At 42.6% G+C, this 24,589-nt stretch overlaps 1 protein-coding gene and 1 long non-coding RNA gene across 8 annotated transcripts in view; one reads left to right on the top strand and one right to left on the bottom strand.

Moving 5' to 3' along the window:
* Window positions 1-24,589, top strand: part of DPYD (dihydropyrimidine dehydrogenase) — a 514,189-nt gene that overhangs the window by 483,703 nt on the left and 5,897 nt on the right. For all 3 annotated transcript variants that reach the window (XM_081865765.1, XM_081865766.1, XM_081865767.1), the window contains one exon: window positions 13,009-13,152. In XM_081865765.1, the coding sequence (XP_081721891.1) occupies window positions 13,009-13,152 (144 nt within the window). The remainder of the gene's footprint in view (window positions 1-13,008; window positions 13,153-24,589) is intronic.
* LOC309343986 lies at window positions 1,551-24,540 on the bottom strand. 5 transcript variants are annotated; one of them, XR_014157482.1, is made up of 5 exons: window positions 24,240-24,540; window positions 23,216-23,264; window positions 20,329-20,429; window positions 5,916-6,051; window positions 1,551-2,350 (listed from the first exon to the last, which is right to left on the bottom strand). It is a non-coding gene; the product is annotated as an uncharacterized lncRNA (long non-coding RNA). The 5 variants fall into 5 exon arrangements; XR_014157484.1 differs by lacking the exon at window positions 1,551-2,350 and having other exon boundaries at window positions 4,673-6,051; XR_014157485.1 differs by lacking the exons at window positions 1,551-2,350; window positions 5,916-6,051 and adding an exon at window positions 19,395-19,851.

A 24,589-nucleotide genomic window follows, 5' to 3' on the forward strand; every position in this document is an offset into this window, starting at 1 on the left:
AGTTTCCCTGGGTAAAAAATCTGCCGAATTGCAGGCAAGTTGCTCCTGCTTGCAACTGTGCTGGTAGGTGTGCATTTGTTGGGGGAAGAACTTAAATGGCTGGTGCTGCTGGTTTCACTGCCAACACCATTGCTGCCATTGCCGCTGCCAGATCCATGCCCTTTCTCCCTGGAGTTCACTGCCCACGACATGCATGAATAGCGTAAGCTCTTTGAAAATGCATGAATAGCGTAAGCTCATTTTTCCTTGGGAAAATCGTGATGGTTATAGTTAGTGATTGTTAGATAAGGGAGACATTTCATTATTTGAGGAAATAAAGAAACTTTATTATAATGCATCTTTCTTTTATCTATCTGTCCTACGTATTATATAGTATCGTTTTATCACGTTGAAAGCTAGGCCTTGACATTTCACTATTGTTACAGGGAAGGAACATTTTACTCTCATTTAGGTGCCAGGACCATTATTATTGTATTCGTGACATGGATTTGTATAATCTTTATAATGATTTATAATGCTGTGATGATTTATCATATTTTAATGATTTGGAGTTGTCTCTAGATGTGCATCTAAAATATTTAAAACTTAATGAAAGTTCTAGAGACTTAGCAAGCACAGCGTGAACTGCAAGCAAAAGCTGGTTGGGTCATCCCAGATTAATTACCCAGATTAATTACTTGTTCCTGTTAACTGGAATTCCTCGCAAGATGGTGTTAGGTTAAAATTCCCAGGTGTGTCCATCTAAACTACTGACACTGGGTGATTACACAGAAGCAGTGTGGTTATCATTCACGACTCAACTGGAAAGGCTACGTGATCCCACTCATACTGCTTTCTTCTCTCCCTTTGCTTTGCATATTCCATTCAGCTATATGGTACTGCAGAAGGAGCTGGGTCTCAGTATTGTAGCCTTCTGAGTAACTACATCCATGCTGACTCTAATTTTATTTTATTTTATTTTAAAAAGGAAAGGCTGGTTGGCAAAGAACAGTCGACTCAGAATCAGATACCACAGTTCAATAGAGTCACTGTGGCATAGTTTTTGGAGTGTTGGACTAGAAATGCAGAGACCTGGGTTCAAATCTCCATGCAACCACTAAACGCACAGGATGACCTGGGGCCAGTCACTCTCTCCAAACCTATCCTACTTCACAGAGTTATTGTGGGGATAAAATTGGGGGGAAGGGGGCTATGTATGCCACTTGAGTTCCTTGGAGAAAAGTGGGATATGAATAAAATGACGATACGATATATCTTTATTGTCATTGTCCCATGCAGAACAATGAAATTGAAAAACTACATAAAAACTACATAAAAACTACATAAAACATTCAAAAACCCCTATCTGCTGCTACTTCTGTCCCTGTACAACAGCATTTCGTATCGACTATAAATAATTCATCCTAACAAACCCTGACTCCCCTCCATCTTACATTGAAGCTGAATGAATGAATGAATCGTTTAGCAAAAGCTGCTATATTCAGAAAATAGAGAGAGAGAGAGAGAGAGAGAGAGAGAGAGAGAGAGTATGTGTTTCCTTAAATGGATGGGCCACCAGAGGACTTTAGACATCTGTTCCTGAGTTTATTTCTGGGCTCAGTTCTAGATCTTGATTTTTGACCCGAAAGAGCTTTGGCTTTGCACACCCAAGAGATAGTATTGTTCTCCCTTATGACACTTCCTTGTTGCGTGTTACTTGTTTAGTAACGTTATTTGCTTCATGGATTTAGGGTTGTTAAAATAAATCAAAAACAATAAATATATTTTCATTAGCTACTGTAATAAATCATAATCCTCTGCAATTGGGAAGGCTGAAGTCAGCGATGAATTAGCTCAGGTCCCTGCTCAACCATAACCCTATCCATTTGCTCTTTGAATATAGAGTTACGCTCCTCTTATTTCTTGTAAATTGCTGCATAGGGATGCATTTTTCTGATTTGCAATGAGCTCTTCAGTAGTCCCATAAAAGTGGGATAATGCATGTGCCCTATTCTTACAAACAAATTTAAATTACTCAGTTTCAGAAGGTTGGGGGCGGGGAATGATTCCATTCCCATGTGGCACCACTGTAAAATTTTATGGCCAAACTGCGGGAGGCAGTGGAAAACAGGAGTGCCTGGCGTGCTCTGGTCCATGGGGTCACGAAGAGTCAGACACGACTAAACAACAACAAAATAATTGTGTGTCTGTATAGATAGATCTGTATAGGGTACCTGTGGTGCTCCAAATGTTGTTCAACCACAACTCTGACCACTGGGTGTGGTGGCTGGGGCTGGTGGGAGTTAGAACCCAATAACGCCTGGGGGGTTTCAGGTTCCTCATCCCAAATTTGGATGCATAAAATATACCCCTGTTGGATGAGATCAAAGGTGCATCCAGTCCAGCTTTCTGTTTTCAACAGTAACCAGCTAGATGCTTCCAGAAATCCACAAGCAGACTATGGAGGAAGCACCCCATCCCAGTTGCCTCCCAGTAACTGGACTTCAATGGCTTCTTGCCTCGGAACAGGAAGGTTCGGTTGAGTTAAGCATATGATAGCCCTTTTCTCCATTAATTTGTCTAATCCTCCTTTAAAGCCATAAAACAGTGGCCAGTGCCCCACATTGTGGCTGTGAATGCCATACATTTTAATATCATGGAATAATAAAAGAAGAAGTAGTATTCAAGGCAGCATATGGTCTTGCAGAATAAAACAACAAGACTTTTAAAAAAAAATCTGGAAGAATGTTTTACCTTTATAGTAGCTTCAAGATTATTCCTAATTGCTGTTATTAAAGCTTGTATTTCTGCAGAAAATGCAGATAATCATTGTGATGAATAAAATCACTATGTAGCCTGTGGGTTTTTTATTTTATTAAAAAGATTAGGTAAAGACAATGTCAGAATCCTTTGTATTAGCTATAAGAGCTGTTGTTTAGACTAGGGCTCCTTTGTCTGCCATGAATATTTTACATTTAAATTAGAAATCTGCAAAGTTGAGGTGGAGGGATTACTGTGTATGAGAGATGAATAAGGAGCCGCATTATAGCCTTTGCAGTAAGGAGGATAAGTACCACAGTTCATCTGACATAAGAGATGGATTACAGTGAATCTGAAGTGGAAGAAGGTTTATTTAGGAATTATTAGCAATGGTTTGCATTTATGTAATCTATTAGTATAACACAAGGAGAGTTATGTGATCCAGCAGAAGGGGGAGTTTACTTCTAGATTTATCAGAGAGATTTCCTATTTACAATGCAGCTCAGAACCTAATATATGCAAGGCACATGCTATTTCCATCTCCTTTTTTTGAAAAAACGAAACAAAAGAATTCAACATGGGAGAGAAACAAAATTGCAACTGAATCTTCCTTTGGCTTTTCCATACCCATATATAATCTGTGTGCTTACACAAAGTATGCACATACCTCAATTGCACACTGTGCTAAATCACCAGTGCTTGCTAGAAGTTGATATTTTCCCTTTAGGGTAGTTCAAGACATAAAGTATGTGTCTCAGAGCATCTAAGCATTGTATTATCACATATTTTTAATCTTTAAAAAAAGGCTGCTTCGAGTACCAGGAACTGTCACTTGTGCACTAATAAACTAATATAAAAGAGAGATTAATAAACCATTATGAGAAATGCTTGGCATTTTTGTGTACCAAAGAGCTTTTCGGTGACCTCAGTAGAAGAAAATATCCTAAGTAGACATTTATTAGGCCAGGCCAGAAGGAATGGTTTTGTTTTCTAGATCTGAAATGCATACATTTGAGATTAGATTCTGATTTTGTTTTGTTTTTTACATTAAAGTGTAAATTTCAAGAAAATGTCAACCTACAGAATCCTCACAGTTCCTAAGTCGTGCTTTTCAAAGCCTTAGCTAGTCTTCTTATTTATGTAGAGACCGAAGGGATAGTCCTTCATAGCCCCATCTCCAAAATGTCAGTGCATCAATTGGCCAATTGTGCTAGAGATATAGATCTCTAGCAACTATCATTCTCTCCTGTTTCCCCTATGAGAGTCTTGAGAAAATGTAGTGGGAGAGGGCTGAGCTGGATTGGAGACATGGCATGAGGGAAGGGCAGCTTTATTCTTATGCCACAGCCACAATCCTAGTCAGAATCACACACCCCTTTCAATGTCAGCTATTCTCAATAGGAAAGGCCATGGCTTAGTTGTGGGGTGTCTGCTTTGCATGAAGGAGGTCCCAGGTTCACTCCCCAGCATTTCCAGGTTAGGGCTGAAGGAAACCCCTGGAGAGCCACCACCAGTCATCATAGACAATACCAAGCTAGAAGGACCAATGGTCTGACTCAGGAGAAGAGTGTATTCCATGTTCCTATTTTCCATCAGCAGCTATTCCACTTGCACCTTATAGCCAAAGACCAGTGATACAGGAGAACTTGGAGATGCTCACCTGGAAGCTTCCCTAGGTTAGCCCCATCTTAGTCTCATTTCAGTAGGACTCTGCTCCTCGAAGCTTGAAGAACCCAAGAAGCTAAAACTGTCTCTGGTGAAGCTTTGCTTAAAAGGCTCCTCACCCAGCAGTGAGTGTGAAGGCCACTCCCTGCAAGACCCTTTCCCTTTCCACCTGGTCTAGGGGGCTAGGCCCGGATTCACCAGCCCTACTGAAGAGGCTCCTCATGAGGCTGGAGGAACATTGCCCGGCTGTTGTTTTTTTGATTGATTTATTTAATACGCTGTAAACCGCTTTGAGATTTTTATTAAAAAATATAAAACGGTATAGGAAAAAAATACACTTTTCAGAATCTGAATGGGACAGCTCATTCCAGCTCATTGGCAGAAGGCAAACTACAGTAAAATGAAAGTTGTAGTTCTACTTCCATTTGCTTTGATATTTTGTTTGGAGGTGGAACTTTTATTGCTGGGCAAAATTAATTGTTTTCACGATTCCGTAAGTTGGCCAGCAGTGCTGTTTTGTTTTTTTCCTTTACAAGAATTTAAATCATTGTTGTAATATAAAGGGGTTTTGGTGAGCACCGAGCATGAAGGACACTTCACAAAACTGAATTATTTTCTTTATAACTTGGGATCAGAACCAAAGGGAATGGTAAACCCTTCAATAAATTAACTCGCGCTGTGTCGGCAACAGGCTTTTCCTTGCCAAAGAAAACAGCTTGAGGCAGCTAGAAGGTAGGGCTTTGAGTGGCTGGTGAAGGTTTTAGGAAACAGACATAGAATTGGGGAGGGGGGAGCAGTGTCCTTGATTTATCTGTCTGTATTAGCTAGAAGGAGAGTTGCTGTGAGTGATGCCAGCCTGAATAAATTCAAGGCTTCCTTGGCCAGGTAATCTGCCTCAGAAAACTGCCCTTATCGGAGGGGGTTCAGACAAAGTCCCCACCCTTCCCATGCCACCCATCATTGTGCACATGTTTGTAGCATGTGAAAAGTAGAGATTGACTCAAGGACAAAAATCTATGTCAGGCTAAAGTTTCTTCCATCTCATTTCCATGCTGGGTTTTTAATGATCGTATCCTTGAAAAGCTACTTCCCCCAAAATAATTTGACACACAAAAATAATAAAAAGGTGGGTGGGCTTGTGAGCAATTCTGAGGTGCTCTGGGGGCTGCTGGGCTGTCATTTTCGTTGCTTTTAAAAAGTAAATTCAGCCACCAAAAATCGGTGTAGCAAGTCTTGCTGAGAGCAACGGGTCTTAATTACATCCTGTCACATATATATTTTGGGTGCATTTTATGCCTTTTGTGATCGGTTTCCCCCTTGGAGTCTGCAAAGTAAGTAAAATGTGTAAAAAGAATCCTGAGAGCATGTGTCATCAATGCACATCTCTCCCAGCAGAACCTCCTACACTGGTTTTATAGTGCAAAGCAGCAAGACCCATTTGCACTAGCTAGCTGCTCCTAGGTGGCAGGAATCGCTTTTTAGAGAAGACCGACAAATAACCCTCAGACCACCTTGTGTGCCATTTTGTAAGAGAGCGGGACTCCAGCAGTGCATAGATTCTCATGCTCTGATCTCCACATGGTTCCGGGCACATCACATCAGGTGTGTCCTCTTTGGGAAAAACGACTTGCCAACAGTTTCTGAACTCTGTTAAATGTGGGGGGGGGGGGGAATGGACAGTGGCCATTTCTCAGTTGTATGTTTTATATGCAGTGCCACTTTTTCATTTGGCTTAATGTACAGTATGCAAAACAAAATGGTAAGCTTGCTTGTGGAAACACCCCGAGAATGTTCCACAGTGTTATCTGCACACACTTTGATAGTACAGAAGCATAGAGGCCCCCACCATATTTATTAACGTGAGGGGAAAGCAGTTACATTTTGTTGCTCTGTGGTGTTTCTTAATAGGCAGTCTGCTGTTGTCTTTGTTACAACTTTAGTCCGCTAAGCTGTCAGAATTTCTTTCTCCAAAATGGCCAGGGAGGCCTTCCTCATACATGCCCAAAAAAGTGAAAGCAAAGAACTTGCCAGTGTTTTTAATTTCTTTTTCATGCTTTGGGTAGAGTGAGACTGTAAAACGGTTTTCACTTCAAAGTGTCATGAATATGATAATCTATGGAAAGAGCACAAAGCAGATGTTGTGCAGTGGAAGTGTAGGCATGTCTTACCTAGGAGTAAGCCCTGCTGGTTTCCATGGTATTTACTCCCAAGCAAGTGTGTGTAGGATTATAGCCTAAGTTAAGCACATAAGGTACTGAAGAAACCCCTGATGGATTCAAGTCTCTTCTGTTTAGAGAAGACGTTATTGTCTATTAAGTGACAGTCTGCCAGATGTTCACCAAGTAGCACGGTAATCTGTTGAAATCTTCATTGTGTGCCCCCCCCAAGCCAACACTCCCTACTTCCCACAACAGAGGTATATCATTCATTTTGGCATCCTTGCTAATCAAGCATTTGGTTAAACACACAGTATGGTGTTTAACTCCCCTTTTTGTGTGTGTGATGAATATTACATAGCCAGAAGACCAGACCAGTTGGTCTTTTAGAACATGAAATGTTGTTGTACTGTAGCAAAGAATAATCCCTCAAATCTTCTTGTTTCAAAGCTGACAAATAAATCAGATCAAGATCATTGAGTGAAGTCTAAACAAGAAGGAATGGTGTTGCCTTTAACAGATGAGCAAATGATGTGATGTTGCAGAGAGTGATGTTATCCAAGCCAAAACTTTGAGGCAGATTTGGGTGGTCCCTGTTCAAGCAAAATGTTCGTGGAATGTTGAAGGCAGAGAGTATTTTTTAAAAAAGATGAGCAAAATTTCTCAAGGGGAATGAAGGCTACACTCCCTGTTGTTTAGCTACAAGAGAATTAGATGTGTGAGGAATGTCTCCCCCCTCCCATGATACTTCATTAATCTTGTCAATATTCTTCTTACTTCCTTTGGAATCCCCACAGATGCGCTGCTATCAAAATACAACACACAAACACTGATGTTCAGTCAAATGCTTATGGCTGCTTCACTTGCACAGAGCCCTCCTATTTTTGCCTAGGAATTGCTTTTTATAACAGCAGTGGAGAAAAAGTAGTGCTCCAAGTGTTGCCAGGCATTGATCATGTTGGCCGGGGCTGCTGGGAATTTGAGTCCAACAAATCATGAGTATCACAGGTTCATCACTTCTGCTTCACACAGAACACAAAAGCAAAACCTTATAAGTGATCCATGCATTGAACTGTTCAAATTAAGTCTTGGTAAATCCACTGGTGGTGTTTTAAATAATGAAATGAGTCTTTGTTCTAACCAAGTGTGCAAAAGACATGTATTTCATAAAATCATATAATGATGATGTGACTATTTCTGTGCTGTGAAGTGCCCAGAGATCTATGGATGAAAGGCAGTAAAGGCAACTCCCAATTTAGGCGCATCCGAATGACGCACCAAACCTGGAAGCGGCCACAAAATATCATAAAGACATCATGGAAAGGAGCAGAATAGGGGGGATGGGCTTATGTGTGCAGGAGTCTGGAATGGAACCCCCACACAAAATGAGGGTTGCTTGTATACAAATTTAATGAATTGCATTACATTAAACATAACATTAAAGGTAAAGGGACCCCTGACCATTAGGTCCAGTCGTGGCCGACTCTGAGGTTGCAGCGCTCATCTCGCTTTACTGGCTGAGGGAGCTGGCACACAGCTTCCGGGTCATGACTAAGCCGCTTCTGGTGAACCAGAGCAGTGCACAGAAACGTCGTTTACGTTCACGCCGGAGCGGTACCTATTTATCTACTTGCACTTTGAAGTGCTTTCGAACTGCTAGGTTGGCAGGAGCAGGGACCGAGCAACAGGAGCTCACCCTGTCGTGGGGATTCGAACCGCGACCTTCTGATTGGCAAGTCCTAGGCTCTGTGATTTAACCCACAGCGCCACCCGCGTCCCACAAAAATAACTTTAAGGCAGTTATTATGAGGTCTGAAAAAAATGGGTTTGGATTCAATTAAGCTACAATACAAGTGGAAGACAGTGCTAGGGCTCCCACTAGTTAAATGGGACTTTGCCTCTTTCCTCTTTCCATGCTCCCTGTGCCTCTCCAGATCTGCTCTGGAGGGTTAGGAGAACCCCCAGAACAGCATGTAAGGGGAGCAGAGGGGAAAAAATTTTCTGGCAAGCAGAAATGATTGTCATGACAGAAAGATCAGAAGAGCATGGTGTTGAATTCCTCCCCAAATCATTACAAAACTCAGTGCTATTTTTCTAGGAAAAGAGGCGCCAGAACTCAACACGAACACCTCCCTCACTCTCATAGAAACGTGACTGAGTTCCAGCAAGTTCCAGCTGAAAGAAAGCCCTGACAAAACCCATATTCTTAAAGCTGGCTGCTGCTTTGAATTTTAATCTTAAATATATCTGAGACTTGACTAAGTGCTATACTGATGCTCACTCAATATTTGATTAATGTCATGAGAGGGAAAGAGTGGGTTGTGTTTGTGGACCCTGTCCTTGCATCATTGCTGCCCACACCACTGTGGGGCAGGGGAAGTCTGAAATGGAGAATCCATTGCACACATATAGGCTCCTTATGGAATTTTGAACCATGCACAATCAGGTTTCTAAACCGAGTGGGGAGCCTGCATGTGTGGAGTAGGCTCCCGCTTAAGACTTCCCCTCCAATGAATGGACTGGGTTTAGGGGGCAGAGCCAGTGAAAACACCTTGGGAAGGTCAGTGAGGACAGCCCTCCTCTTACCTTTATGCAGTTGTAATCACGTGATTACTAAAAGGGCTAGTGAGACACTCTAAAGTCCTGTAATCTTGGAAGCAGAGGAAATGTTTTGCCAGGTTACTAAATACCTGCAAGTGCATTAGTTTTGCAAATATCTAGTCAGGATAAGGTACATATATTCATCATTAAGTAATGAATTACTAGTATTATTATCTGAGAGAATTAGTATGAACTGGTCATATTACCTCAAACATAGCCAGTGTTTCTTCCATTAAAAAAAAGATACAGTAATTTGAAAATGAAGATATCAGGCGCCTGCTTCTCTTAGGAAAGCAGCCTCTTTTCTAGTTCATAATATGCTCAATTGGCTTTAGATTGATCTGTGAATAAATTATAATCGAAACAGGCTTATTCACCTTAAAGCTTTGCTGGCTTAAGGTTTCATTGTTGATTCATTATGTTGTCAGTTCTCTATTGGCAGTCTAATGCTTTTTATATCTAGATAGAAACAGTTCTACTGGTAGATACTGTTATCTTTAAATGAGTAGGATTTAGCTTATCCAGTGAGAACAAATTCATCAATGATGAATCCCTGGAGAAATACTGAAACAAAAATCACATGGTTGCAGGAGATTTGTACACTTCATCAGTTACAAGGTTGCTTTTGGAAGCTGAGTGCCAGAGATTTACTTTTGGATAAAAAGGGTAGGCAAGAGAAAAGCCCTGCATTGAAACCAAAGGGACAGGGAATTCTGCCACATTTCACACTGGGATACTTTGCCATCCTACAAATTATTCTGAACTGTACTGTCTATATCAGGGTCAGACTGCCAGTTCTATTCAAACCCCATCATCAGGATCCAGCACTGGGTCATCTTCAAGGCCACCCCAAGACACATTGTTGCTTCAAGTGAAGGACAATGTGTATATCTTTCCCTTCCTCTTGCAATCCGAAGAAGAGCTCCGATGAAGTAATGATAGGACAGATCCATCAGGATACAGCTCGTCCCATTTCTCTTCCCAACCCTTAAAGATGTACAATAAAGGTAAAGGTAAAGGTACCCCTGCCCGTACGGGCCAGTCTTGACAGACTCTAGGGTTGTGCACTCATCTCACTCTAGAGGCCGGGAGCCAGCGCTGTCCGCAGACACTTCCGGGTCACGTGGCCAGCGTGACAAGCTGCATCTGGCGAGCCAGCGCAGCACACGGAACGCCGTTTACCTTCCCGCTAGTAAGCGGTCCCTATTTATCTACTTGCACTTGTAAATATATTTACAAACTTGAAGGTACCTAGTTGTGTACAAGTGTGTCTGTGTGAGAATTTGCATGTAAGAAATTATGTGACTTGTCTTTTTCTTTGACAGCTACACTGCAGCTTTCTTAGCTGCAGATGTTATTTGTCCATCAGAAAGGAAAATATTTCTTTTGAGCTTGAGACATTTCTGTGTTGCTAAAATTAAGCCTAACAATGTTTAATGTACACATGAAGTAGTAGTTCTGTCAGGGCAGAAGCACAAAAGAGCAGCAAGGCCCAAGCAACTAAATGGGTCACAGGATAAAATCAACATTTTATTCCCTTACATAGTATAAAAGAAAGATGTCAGGTACCCAGCCATGTCACTTTAAGAATCTAGCGTCTCCTCTTTTTCTTAAAAAAACAAAACAAACCATGCCACATTCCTCACATTTGAAAAGTAATTATTAATTTGCAATTTTAATGTATAATGAAGTTGAATGGCACTACCATCCTGCATTATTCATAAAACACCCGGGGATGCTTTCGAACTGCTAGGTTGGCAGGAGCTGGGACCGAGCAACGGGAGCGCACCCCGTCGCGGGGATTCGAACCGACGACCTTTTGATCGGCAAGTCCTAGGTGCTGAGGCTTTTACCCACAGCGCCACCCTAAAGATGTACAATAGTCTTCCTCAAAGAAAGTCACAGGTTCAAGAATGCAGACCTTATGTGGGCAAAGTGCACAGCTCAACAAACACTTCTCCTGAATATGTCAAATAGGATCAGGGGTGTTGGAAGAGAGATAGATATCCCAGATACATTTCCTTTGGGGTGACTTCTTGGATGTGCTCAATATGGGGTGTGGAATATGTAGCTGATCATAGAGAATTTTTCACTTTAAAGTGGGATTATATGATCTTCAGGTGGTGATCTCAACATATGGTTGTTTTGATGGGAATAAACGTGATGTGAACAGAGGACAGTATTCAACTAAACAGTTCCACTAGTGCAATGACATTTCCCTGCCTTTTCCTCTAACTGCATGCTGCTTGCATGCCCTGTAAATCTGCTCTGGGACATTGGAACAGTGCCCGCACCTGTTCCCCCTGCACACATATTCTACTATTATTATTATTATTATTATTATTATTATTATTATTATTATTATTATTATGCTCATCTGACTGGGTTGCCCCAGCCACCCTGGATGACTTCCAGCAAATAAAACATCAAACATCATTCAGATGTCTTCTAAAAGTCGGATGGTTGTTTATTTCCTTGACATCTGATGGGAGGGCATTCCACAGTGTGGGCATGACTACCAAGAAGGCCCTCTGCCTGGTTCCCTGTAACCTCACTTCTCACAGTGAGGAACCACCAGAAGGCCCTCAGAGCTGGATCTTAGTGTCTGGGCTGAACAATGGGGGTGGAGACTCTCCTTCAGGTATTCTCTTGAACGCATTAAGAGGGCTCCTGATCTATGTGATGTGGTACCATTGCATAGCACATTGCCCTGCCTATGCTACACTTTCTTAGCTGCTGGTAACTCTACCTGGAGATACCAGAGATTGAGCCTGAGGTCTTCTACATGCAAAGCAGATGCTGTGTCATGAGTTATGGTCCTCCTCCTCAGGTGGAAGATCACAATGACCTTCATGGGTTGCAAGGAACTTTAATGGATTGGTGGTGTAGAGTCATTATCTGTAGGTACTGGCATGCTTAGAAATTGGAGCCAGCGTTTATAGGTTTCTGGCTGGAAGTGGAGTATTTTGGAGCTTAGTATTCTTTCCCTTTGCTGCATTATATGAAAGAAGCCCAGAGGCTAAAGATTAAGAAGCTCAATGAGGTCAAATAGTGAAATGAATAAAATTAGCACTTTCCAGAGTTTGCTTGGAACTGGCTGCCATTATAGTAACCGATCCAATATCCCTTTAAGCGCCATGTCAAAATAATCTCAGAGCATGCTTTATAAAGTTAGCTAGCAAATCCATTAGCTGTAAGGGGAAACTGATGTAAAGCATTAAGCAAATGGAGGTTTCTCACCCAAGTTCTATGAATCTTTAGTGCATAATATTCCCTGCACCATAATAATAAACATAGAGTGAATTTCATTTATTTTAATGAGTGATGTGTATTTTTATATAGCAGGACCCTAGTGATACATACCCCAAAGAAATTCAGTAACTGAGGGACAGATTATCCCACTACCAAACTTTCCAATTTTTGTTGTTATCCGCACATTGCAGTCTTTATCCATGGTTGATTGGTTTATTTGTTTTGCATCAAGACTAGTGATGCCACTAAAACTCCTATCAAAAATTTTCTTGGGGAAATTGTGGCTAACTGGCTAAGAACCAAAAGGATATAAATGCACACACAACCTAGCGCAATTTTTACTATTAAAAAAATCTTTTTTAAACAAGTTTTCATAGAGTGATGAATATATGTTTTAATTGGATAAATATGCATGTGGCAATTTTAAAATGAAGAAGGCAGATCGCCTCCCTGAAGCATGGGAGAAGGGCAAGAAAGATAGATTCAACATTCAAATCATTGATCATGTCTGTCAAATGTGGAATGAAGTCATTCGCTCTCACTGGGGCCACTGTTTTCTATACAACAGTAATGGCATACTTTCTATTTCTTTTAGAAACTTCCTAGTTTTGGCCCCTACCTTGATCAGCGCAAGAAGATAATAGCTGAGTCCAAAGTGAACATGATGGAACAGAGCACCCTGGTTTCCCAGCTTGAGAGAAAACATCTTGTTCCTAAAAAGCCCATCCCAGCTGTGAAAGTAAGTAGCATCACAGAATGTGGGCCTCTTGTACAAAGTGTCGTGGTTCAGTGGTGTGAGTTTGGGATGGTTTGTGGTTGTCATATGCACTGGAACAGTGACGGAAGAAAACTAAATCCTTCAAGCCTTTAGGAGATGCAACGCCAGCCTTATGTGAGGGTGTTTATTTTTTGAAAAACAGAATGTATGTGTGTGTGTTAAATAAGGACAGGAGAACCTGCAGGTGTCCAACTCTCCTTAGCCTCAGTTAGCATGTCCAGTAGTCAGGGATGATGGGAATTGTAGTGCAGCAATATCTGAAGAGCCACAGGTTTAACCCCAGCCTGATTTAAATGGCTGGCGTGCAATTTCTGTTCTCATTCTGAGGTAAAGTTCTTAACCCGAGGTACTACTTCCAGGTTAGTGGAGTCTGTATCCCGAAGTGTTTGTAACCCGAGGTACCACTGTACACCGTTTTAGCTTATGTGCATTCTGCATTTCATCTGTCAAGATGATACAAAAGACCAGATTATTCTGGGATGAGAGAGATCACCTTGGGGTAGTTTGGTGATACATACAGGATCCAGATTCATGTCTGTTAGTAAGCATCCAATATTCTGAAGTAGCAGGTGAGTGTCATAGGCAAAAGTGGGGCCAGCCTTTTTCATGCTGAATACATTGATGGGAAGGGAGTTATGAACAACATAGCTAACCGCAAGTTGGATGCTCTCAATTTGGAGGGAACCCAAGCCCCAATCAGATATTTCACTCATATGCAACACATTTTTCAGCCAGAGTGCACCGGGTACTCTGGACTGGTGCTCCCCCTGCCTGCTTCCTGCCTTTACTTACTTCTTAGAAGCCGAAAACAAACATTTCAAGACAAAACATAAGCCGGCCAAAGTGGGTTTTTTTTTGTTTTTTAGATCTATGACTCCACCTAGCTCCTGGCTGCTCCTAGCCATGATTGGTCAAGCTATGGGGCGTGGTCAATTCATATTTCATTTTCTTTAGTCCATCCCCCATGTAGCAGTGGTGGGCTTTAAGTTTTCCAGGCCTTCCAAGCTGCCCTAGCCACCTGCCTAAATCTAAGAGAATGAGGGAGGCTGGGGCACATTTCTTTGGCTTGCACCAGAACCAGGGGCGACCCCCAAACCAGCTAGGGAGACAGCTTGCAGTAGTTTTAGCACCTTCTGCAGGCAGTGAACACAGCTGTTGTTAAACTGGCATCTGTTCAGGGCTGCCCCAAGTCGTACGGTGACTTCATGGCAAGTTCCAGCACCTATATTTTTTTTGGGGGGGGAGCACTGCCCATATGTGATTAACAGTTGTAGGTGGGGCAGGTGAATAAGGCATGACCAAGGTTCACAATCACAGTGGGAGCCTTTGAGTACTCAACAGGGTTCTCCCCTGCAGACGTACCTCCATGTGTGAATGATGGAGGTGAGGCTGCTAGAGATGCTACAGAGGACCTGGTGGGAATGGTCCCCTCTCCTGGCTTCTGCAGTTGTTAATCCTATGAGGGAGAAATGACTGTGGGTGTTATAGCCTCATGTATGTCTGGACTCCTTCTCTTTCCCATGGCTTACATTTTGGCAGTGTTTCTCAACCAGATGTTGTTGGACTACAACTCCCATCATTCCTAGCCAGCATGACCAGTGGTCAGGGATGATGGGAGTTGTAGTCCAACAACATCTGGGGACCCACAGGTTGAGAAACACTGCATTAAGGGAATGTACCCTCCAGATGTTGTCAGACTACAACTCCCATAAGCCCCAGACAGCATGACAGAAGGGGTTGATGGCAGTTGGAGTCCAGCCTCATCATCTGGAAGGCACCACGTTGGTTTACCCTTGACTTACATCATACTGATAGTTCAAACAGCTCTATTCTGATATTGTTCCGACTGCAAGCCTTCTCTCTGTGTACATGGAAACACCCAGCAAATATCGTTGTTTGTTTGTTTTGAAAGAGGCTTGAAGCTTTCAAAGACTTCTCTCACCTTAGGGGTTTTACTAGGGTTTTTTTTTTATTTTCAGGGAAAATATTGATGTAATTGTCAGAGAGAAGAACACCTGCAGTTTCAATGAGGGCTAACTTTGCCACGGCAGATGAAACAAGAACAAATACTGGAGAGGTGTGAAAGGGCAGGCAGTGTTTGGGGGTGGAGAGACCAGAAATATATCAGGCATTTCGGTAGGAAAGGAGAGAATGTAGTAGAAATATATAAAATATATATACCACAATCTGAACAGGGCACTGATACTGATCTAGGCCCTGAAATGATGAAAAGGGGGGGAAATAAGATAGGCAAAGAATAATATTTAATAAAATAAAATGTTTGTATCCTGCTTTTTGAAACCTCAATATGACTTATTATCAGATATTGCAATTACTATCATATAATGACCAAGACAAAATCCTAGAACAAATCCATATGAACCCTAGAACAGCAGGTAAAAAATAATTTAAAAAATACCACTCGGAACTGAATCTCTGCAGGGGGAATAGGGGTCTCTTAGCAACTCTCTGTACCCTTAAAAAACTTCTCTGGGAGAAGCTATGAGTGTTTGAAGTGGTGTGATACTGCTTTGAATGCAGGTGGGACCTTAGACACTTTGACCTTATATATGTTGGCAACAGCCTACTTCACTGGACTAGTAATTGAAATTGCCAGGTGCAAAAAGAAAAATGCATTTTTTAAAGATACCATGCTTCAGTTAGGAATTCTTGCAAATTCAAATTTCAAATTCTGCTGCACAGCATCCTGTTTGAGACCTCCCTGGCTAATTTGCAGACTGGAAAGTAGTTATCCACTGCCTTTTGCACTTCCTGAATATTCCAATACAGCAGTACCTCGGGTTAAGTACTTAATTCGTTCCGGAGGTCCGTACTTAACCTGAAACTGTTCTTAATCTGAAGCTCTTTAGCTAATGGGGCCTCCTGCTGCCGCCGTGCTGCCAGAGCACGATTTCTGTTCTCATCCTGAAGCAAAGTTCTTAACCTGAAGCACTATTTCTGGGTTAGTGGAGTCTGTAACCTGAAGCGTATGTAACCTGAGGTACCACTGTACAGTTCTTAGTGCGTTCATTCAATCAATCAATCAATCAATCGGAGATAAAATATATTTACTGTAGAGATGTTTTCTGAAGGGAAATACTTTTAAAAATACTTAAATATGAATTTTCACACTTTAAAAAAAATAAAGTCTCTTATAAATGCAGACATGGGACTGAGGAGCACATGCAAAGGTGGCACAAACTCAAAGACTAATTCACCCATTCCTAGCTCATAGCTGTCAACGTTTCCCTTTTTTTAAGGGAAATTCCCTTATTCAAAATAGGATTCCTTGCAAGAAAAGGAAAAAGTTGACAGCTATGTCCTAGCTTCAGTACAATGGCCCAGTCTTTAATGAGAGGCTGCAGAACTGGAATGTATTAGCAGGTTTAAATCCATTCCTTAGCACCTGGGCAAGGTTGATTTGAGTTCGGGACTGCCCCGGCCCTTGATCTCCCCAAACCTCCACTGTTTTCTCCTCATCCCTGTCATCACCTGTCAGCTTAGTGTGTTATGTCCCCCCACCACCACCACTTTCACTCAAGGTATTTCCCTGACTAGGAAATTGCTACTAGGCAACACTTTGTGTAACTAGCACTAGAACACACAGAACATTGATGATATTCCCAGCTGAGCGTAAGCAGCCCGTAAGTGCCTCCCCCAACTCCTCTCAGTTCGCAATCCGTGTACAATAAACACTTTAGCCAGCAATAAGCTCTCTCCGTTGGGGTGTTCTTCGTCAGTGAGTGTCATATTATTTTCTTAGTATCTGATTTCCTCATGACATCCAGAGGATACTTGGGGCTTCTTATTTTCTTAAGCTCCTTTTATCTGTATATACCTTCCGAATACTCTTCCCTCCCCATATTTCTCATTTATTTTCCCTTTTTCTTACTAGATCTTGTGAGCTTTTCTCATCACTTCATTTCCCCCTTCTCTTTAGGGCCAGTGTTACCTGTTTAATAATATTGCCATTCCAGCTGCAATACGATTGTTTTTACCTCATAGCTCCTTTCCACTACTGGCTTCTCTGTGAAGATTATCCTGTTTGTTCGTCAAAGTCTTTCACCTGACTTTCTTCATCTTCGTGAGCACAGTATGATGTGGCCTTTACAAGTCTAGCAGAGGTGGTTTTAGGGTAGTGTGGTTAAAGGGTAGTGCCCCTGCTGACGGCACCACAACAATGCTGTAGAATGGATCACAGCTCATTCTGCCTAATGGTAGTGCTAACCCTGAGCTCCAAGTTTCCCCCAAACACAGTTGGAATAGCTTATTAGATTCCTTCTGTTTTTAATTTCCTTTTCCTAATTATATCCTGGACTCATTAAATCTACACCAACTGAAGACTAGTGCAATGAACAGGACCGCACGTGCATATAAATGACTTAATCGAATATGATTGGTAGGATCTAATGTAACCACTTTGTTATGGCTATTTTCTTACAACTTTATCACTGAAGCTTTTCCGCATCTCCATGTTCTCTCAGATGACTGAAATTCCTTGGCCTATCCACCAAGTAGGATGTTACTCCTCAGAAGAAATACACCCCCTTTTCCTCCATTTTGGCAACTTAGCTCCCATCCATCTTCCCTCCCATCAGACATTTATTCCCTCCCCTCTGTTTTTGTCTAATTTTCCTCCCTCCCCTCCCCCCCCCCCGCATTTCTCCATTGCTGTTGATTAATAACTGCTTGACATATCTAATCTGCAAATCTTTCATTTTCCCAGATATTGTGCTGTACACCAAAATAGCTCTTTTCATTTTAAAATGAACAATGCGACTTTTCAGACACATGTGTGCTCCCCTTGAGTATGTCTTCTGGGAGACATAATACAAGCATTGTGTTGGAGCCTTGGATAAAAGAATTCCTCTTAATTTATGCCCTGGTCTCTTGGGTTCGCTGTATTTTACAATATTGCAAAATAAGACAATAACCTCGCTGGTAAACCGCATCACCACGATGGAGGTTGTTCTTGTAGCAATCAATTTAAAATGTTAATATTTTTTATTAAAAAGTACACCTTCTTCTCTACAGTTTTTCGCCCCCTGTTGCATTTGCCTTCACATAGTCCCGCTTCAGTTGTTGGTAAACTGTCAACTGTGTAGCCTTGTTTACAGCACAGTTTAGAACTAAGCTGGAAATTTTGCATCCCCATTCACAGACTGCAAAAGTGGGGTGTGTTTGGGGGCAATGGCGAGAGTGAGGAAAAATTTCAGGGGTGCTTTCTAGACAAGTAGTCTTTTTTTCTAAAAAAAAGAAGAAGAAGCTGTAGCTTCACTGTCACCACAAGCAGTAATAATAATAATAAATAATAATAAATTTTTATTTATATCCCACCCTCCCCAGCCAAAGCCAGGCTCAGAGCGGCTAACAACAATAACAGTAACACAGCATTCTAAAATCAATTCATTTTAAAATCAATTCAAAATCAAATTAATGGCAACCATTGGACTAGAGTTCCGTGAGGATTACCAAAGGAGGGGGTCAGACTGTGCCTTGGCCAAAGGCCTGGTAGAACAGCTCTGTCTTGCAGGCCCTGCTGAAAGATGTCAGGTCTTGCAGGGCCCTAGTCTCTTGTGACAGAGCGTTCCACCAGATTGGGGCCACAGCCAAAAAAAGCCTGGCTCTGGTTGAGGCCAGCCTAACCTCTCTGTGGCCCGGGACCTCCAAGATGTTTTTGTTTGAAGATCGTAAGGGCCTCCGTAGGACATACCAGGAGAGGCGGTCCCGTAGGTACGAGGGTCCTAGGCTGTATAGGGCTTTAAAGGTTAAAACCAGCACCTTAAACCTGATCCTGTACTCCATCGGGAGCCAGTGTAGCTGGTATAGCACTGGGTGAATGTGATCCCATGGTGAGGACCCCGTTAAGGAGTCTCTGCTCTCATTCTGCTCTCAGCAAATGGAGGGGGAGCAATCCTGTGGTGTGATCAGCCAGGATGAGCAGCTGAGGATTCAGAGGATCTCTAGCTCAGCCGACTGACTCCTGGCCCCACAACCCCAGCTCCGCTGAAGATACACCATCATAACTTGCTCATCCTGCCAGATCAGCCCAAGCTGACGGAGCTGAAGCTGGTGTAAGCCCCTCTAAAAGAGTCATTCCAGTGTGGCTGGGGCAGGACCAGATTGGGGAGACTTGGGCTGGATCCTAAGCTTGCTCAGTTAAGTCACACTATTTAAAAGGCTTGCTCTACCAGGCTTAGGCAGAGCAGTAGCAGTAGCAGCAACCGAGCTGCTGAACAGGGCTTGGATCTGGTGTAACTTTACGCCAGCGTAACTTAGATCAGCTTGCTTTATGCCAGATTCTTGTGCATAGGATCGCTCCCCAAGTGGCTGCCCCCCTCCTCCGCACAATGCCTCACTTCTAATGATGGCACATCATTGCTGGGAGAAAATGGAGGTTCACAGTAGCACCCTGTGGAGGGGCTGACTTGCAAATGACAGGCAATGATATTGAGCAGAGCCGTAATGCAGAGTGGCAGGACTTCAGGACCCAGTGAAGTTATACTGCAGGGAATGGTGGGTGCAAGCCTTGCTGTTACCCTTACTCTTACTCTCACTCTCGGGCTGAGCGGCGGTTCTTGTCCAACACAGCATCCTGGGACACAAGTCCTGGTTTCCCTCTTCTGAGTCCAATTTGTTTCCCACTGAATCCGCGGAGCACTGTCAAATTAAAAATCACTTTAAACCCTCCTTTTCTCCCTGCTTCTGTTTTCCCAGCAGCTAATTGTTTTTTGACTGTGGAGTTAGGTCATTAGCAACCAAATCGTCAGCTGGCTCCAGTTCTGTTCACACACCTGGTAGCCCCACTGACAAGGATGAGCTGCACAGGTGTCACCAAGGGCAGAATTAGGTAGCAACAGGATAGCAGAGGTCTAATTAAGGGCAGGATTTGGCCGGTGCAATCCTCATTACTGGAGATAATGCACCAGTCAGAAAGAACACAGCTTGACTATCAGAAGAACTGGCGTGCCCTCATACGGAGCTGGCAGTTAACAAAAACATCATTATGCTTGTAAACTGAACAAATGCGATCTAGAGGAAAGGAAACCAAGATAAAGCCCACAGTGCCATTTTGAAGCATCTCTCTTTTCGGGAGCAAATCTCTGCTTCACATTGGGAGGCAGGGAGAAAACTCACCAAATTAATCTTGATGGGTAGATGATTTTGTTCCAGGAATGCTTGAGCTAGCCCAGGGAGAAAGCTCTTAAGGTGGTTTCAGAGGCCGTAAAGCGTTGCACCTGCAAAGCATCTTCTGCTCTTATTATCTGTAAGCTGCATAACTTGTTTTGCCACACAAATAATGCCCCCGTTCTTGACTTAACAAAACGGTACTGATACAAGCCATTTGCAATTAAATGATGCACAGTTTAATGAGGTTCTCATGAAAGAACAACAACCCCCAGCCCAAAACCCACGGAACTCTCCTCTTATTGAGATTGAGGCATAACCGGAATGATGGGGGATGGGGGGCAGCTACATTTGTGCCAATCTTTCCCAAAATTGGCTTAGCTAATTACTATGCAATAGTAATACAGTGGTACCTCGGGTTACATACGCTTCAGGTTACAGACTCCGCTAACCCAGAAATAGTGCTTCAGGTTAAGAACTTTGCTTCAGGATGAGAACAGAAATCATGCTCTGGCGGCGCGGCAGCAGCAGGAGGCCCCATTAGCTAAAGTGGTCTTCAGGTTAAGAACAGTTTCAGGTTAAGAACGGACCTCCGGAACGAATTAAGTACTTAACCCAAGGTATCACTGTAAAGGGGAAGATTGAAAGGGGGAAGGGTGCATATCCCACCACGTCCACCCCAGGCTGATCTCTTAGGTTCTTAGCCCAGCTATGCCTTTATTTCCTCCTCCTCCAAATTCTGCCACAATTTTTAAAAAGTAGCAAGGACCTTAAGTGTAGCGATGTGCAAGTTTGCCTCAGTCTGTTCTGATAGTCATTCACACTTTCATCTAGTATTTTCTGTCCTGCAATTAGTTTATTTTCCACAAGTCTTTCTTCCATTTCATCATTTGCTGCACATTATTTGCATGTACACACATATCACAGTCATCAACAGAGATTTACAAATCTGTTAGTGTTTGGCAACAAAAATAGCAAATTGTCTAGTGACAATGCAGTGGCCAGTGGCCTACACAAAGCAATTCTAAACAATATCTACTTAGACGTACGCCCCATTGAATTCAGTGAATGGGGTTAGGACTGCAGTCTATTTCACTAGCTTGATTTCATAGTTCAGTATAAATTTGTCATCCCATCTTAACCCTCTGTTGAACTTTGGCTCCTTGTATCCTGGATTGTATCAATTTCTCTTTTGTGCAGATTAATGGTAATTGCAGGCCCAGGCATCATGCTCCCCAGTCCCCACCCCACCCCAGATAAATAAAAGACCACTAAGACTGGTTTGGATCGAAACAGGCCACAACTTTATTGAATACAGCTGAAAGAGGTTTGGCTTGGCATGGGGCAATCAAAATACTTCCGGCCCGCCCACCAGAAATGACACATAGGTCAATCCAGGCAGGGTCTCCTAAGTCTTACATCAAATAGGATGACCCCCGAAGGGACCACAACGATTGCTATGAGGTAGGCAAAACAACTGGGCTGGAGCCAATTTGCCTGGTGGACAAATGCCTACCCGGCCCCATAATACGTTGACCACCATAGCCACAATATAGCTTACGCCACCTATCCAGACAGGGCACTGATGCCACGATTCCCTCATCAGGACTTTAGAGGAGCCTCTGTTGTCCCGCAACCCTACCCCACCCCACCAAAAGGGTGAGCAAACGTAGCCCTATACAAGTCCTTTTTGATTACAGCATTTTGTTTCATAAATCTGTACTTTGTTCGGAAAATGGTCGTGTGCGTGTGTGCTGAAACAAAGGCTCCAGCTAATTTATGAAAATGTTCACTGTAAACATGATTATACATTTGACAGCTTTATATTCTTATTTGTGCCAATGTGCTGTGAATAAATTCACAGCACAGAGGACACTGAGTAAAGAATGAGTTATAAGTCAACAAAACTTCAAGTTGGAAGGAAGGAAAGCACCTAAGATTTTGCTGGCAGTGGATCGAGGACAATCTTAAAATACAGATTTAGCGGATGGATCGATGGACAGAGAAAAATAAATGGTCAAATCCAGATAGTTCTCCCGAAGAGGCTCGGTCTTGAACTGAGGCGTACAGATAAAGTCTACAGATAACAAAAAAGGAATAGCATTCACAATAGGAAATGGATTGAGGATGCAATTCTAAACCCACATATCTGGGAGTAAGCTCCATTTAATTCAGCAGGTCTTATTGTAGGAAACTAAGGTGAAAAGCATGCATAACAAGATTCTGTGACATGATGCATGTCAAATGGGCTGATAGAAGGAATTCCACCTGATCATTTTCAGTGGATTCCTCCAACACCCTACTTAAGTGCACTACCCCTAATGAAATCAGCAAGGTTTATGGAGTAGTCCAAAGGACAGCCTAGCAGGGCTTTTGAATGCTGGTTTGCCACTGGGGTGGTACTTAATTCTGCTGGTACACCTGCAGAAAGCATCACAGGTGTAATGTCCATCAACAGTGGAGGTTATGTGATTTGGGTGTCGGGGCAGCCACATATCTGTAAGATACTAAGCCCCCTTATTTACTAGACACCCCCTACACACACACACATAGCTATAAACTGCACCAGTTCTGGATCTGGCAAAGAAATTATCTCCTACTGGTAAAGAGAAAAGAAAACAAGGCTAAAAGAAATGGCCGCGATGAAACAGCAGAGCTTAGGAAGTGGCAATATCTGAGCCACTGGACTTCTCCTTTCCCAATACAGGATTGCTCTGTTAAGCACATATTAAGTGTCATAGATTTCCATTAGATTTAAGCATGCCTATCTCCTTACTGAGTCATTAGAACAGACTAGAGAGCAATAAAAACAAAATGCTAGGTCCATCAATCTACTAAAGTGTAATTGTTGATCTATAAGTAGTTTTGTTTGCGGAACAAACAGAAAGGGGCTTACTTATTTTCTGCAACGCTCAGATTCCTGACTGAGTAGATGCTGGGTTGTTCTGTATAAAACAAAAACGGAAACATGCAATTTCAGACAAATGGAGTTTGTTCCTCACATAAGCCACAATCCAGAGAACTGTGACCAAGCAATGTTCTGGACATGATGATACGTGAAGGAAACACGAAACTTAGTTGAATTGTCCTTCCTGTTCATTGCATTTCTCTGCCAGGATAATCTGCATTGATTTCAGATCATTTGACGAGAAAATGCGAGGCACAACTCAATTGCCCATGCTGCCAGGCCAACATCATCACATGGCATCTTCAGACAGCTGCCAGGGCTCTGTCTAGTGTGGTAACACCAACCCCCCCCCAAAAAAAAACCACATTTGAACATTATTTTATTTTATTTTATTTGCATTGAATAGTTGCCATTCCAGTTTCCCCCAGCGCTCCCATTGTAGCATTGCTCTGAAACATAATGGACAATTAAAATTGGTGGGGTTCAGTTTAGAGAGCAGTGCTTGTTGACATCTGTCTGTCTCGAGAGACAGTGGAGTATCTCTCTGGGGGTAAAGTCAAACTTCTGTGTTAGCGGCACCAAAGTGACCTCCCTCTTGGCCTCGTCAATGTGGTCCAGTGGAAGCAGGGCAATGTGTTTGGCACCAGCCTGGCTGCAGGAGTTGCTGGAAGAAGGCATACAAGACACCATCCAACCATCTTAGGGACTCCACTCTGGATTTGTATAGGGTTTACTCCTTAGCCTTTTCTTCCCCCAAAGATGTCCCACAAGACAGTGGAGGTTTAGGATAAGAGTTTTCTTTCTTCTCCTAGATGGGCTACCTTCAGGAGGCACTTTGCCAAAGATCCTGCACCCAGGATCCGCATCCAGTCCAACTTTGACAAACTTGCACCCAGCTCAACTCTTATTTCCATAATAGATCTGTTTTGACTGTTCACACTCAGTGGAGCAATTTGCCTTTTTCTTCTTTTGTGTGTTCTAGCAAAGCACTTTAAAAAAAAAAAGAACTCACAAAAACAGTTCAGGATGCAGCATGCTGAATTGATGTTCCCAGAGTGGGTGGGGAATAAATCTCACTGGAAACCGACAAGAACTTAGTGGTGGTGTTCTGCATTTGTAGCCATTTTTTCTTATCTTAACGGTATTGGTTGCCTGCTGCGCTCCTTCGGTATTATTTGTGGGGTGCTAGCATCCAAAATGCATATGTAAGGAGTTTAATTGCAAGAGCTGTAGAACTCTGTGATGTTATGCACTCCGAGGCAGTTATGGCGGTTGGTACAGTTATGGCAGTTAGTTGTACAGTTTTAACAGTTAGAGCAGCACTTGTGTTGTGTTGTGTTGCTGTCTGCCTCAGAATTAGTT

This window comes from Podarcis erhardii (genome assembly GCF_964252035.2).
Source record: "Podarcis erhardii genome assembly, chromosome: 6".
Lineage (NCBI taxonomy): Eukaryota > Metazoa > Chordata > Lepidosauria > Squamata > Lacertidae > Podarcis > Podarcis erhardii.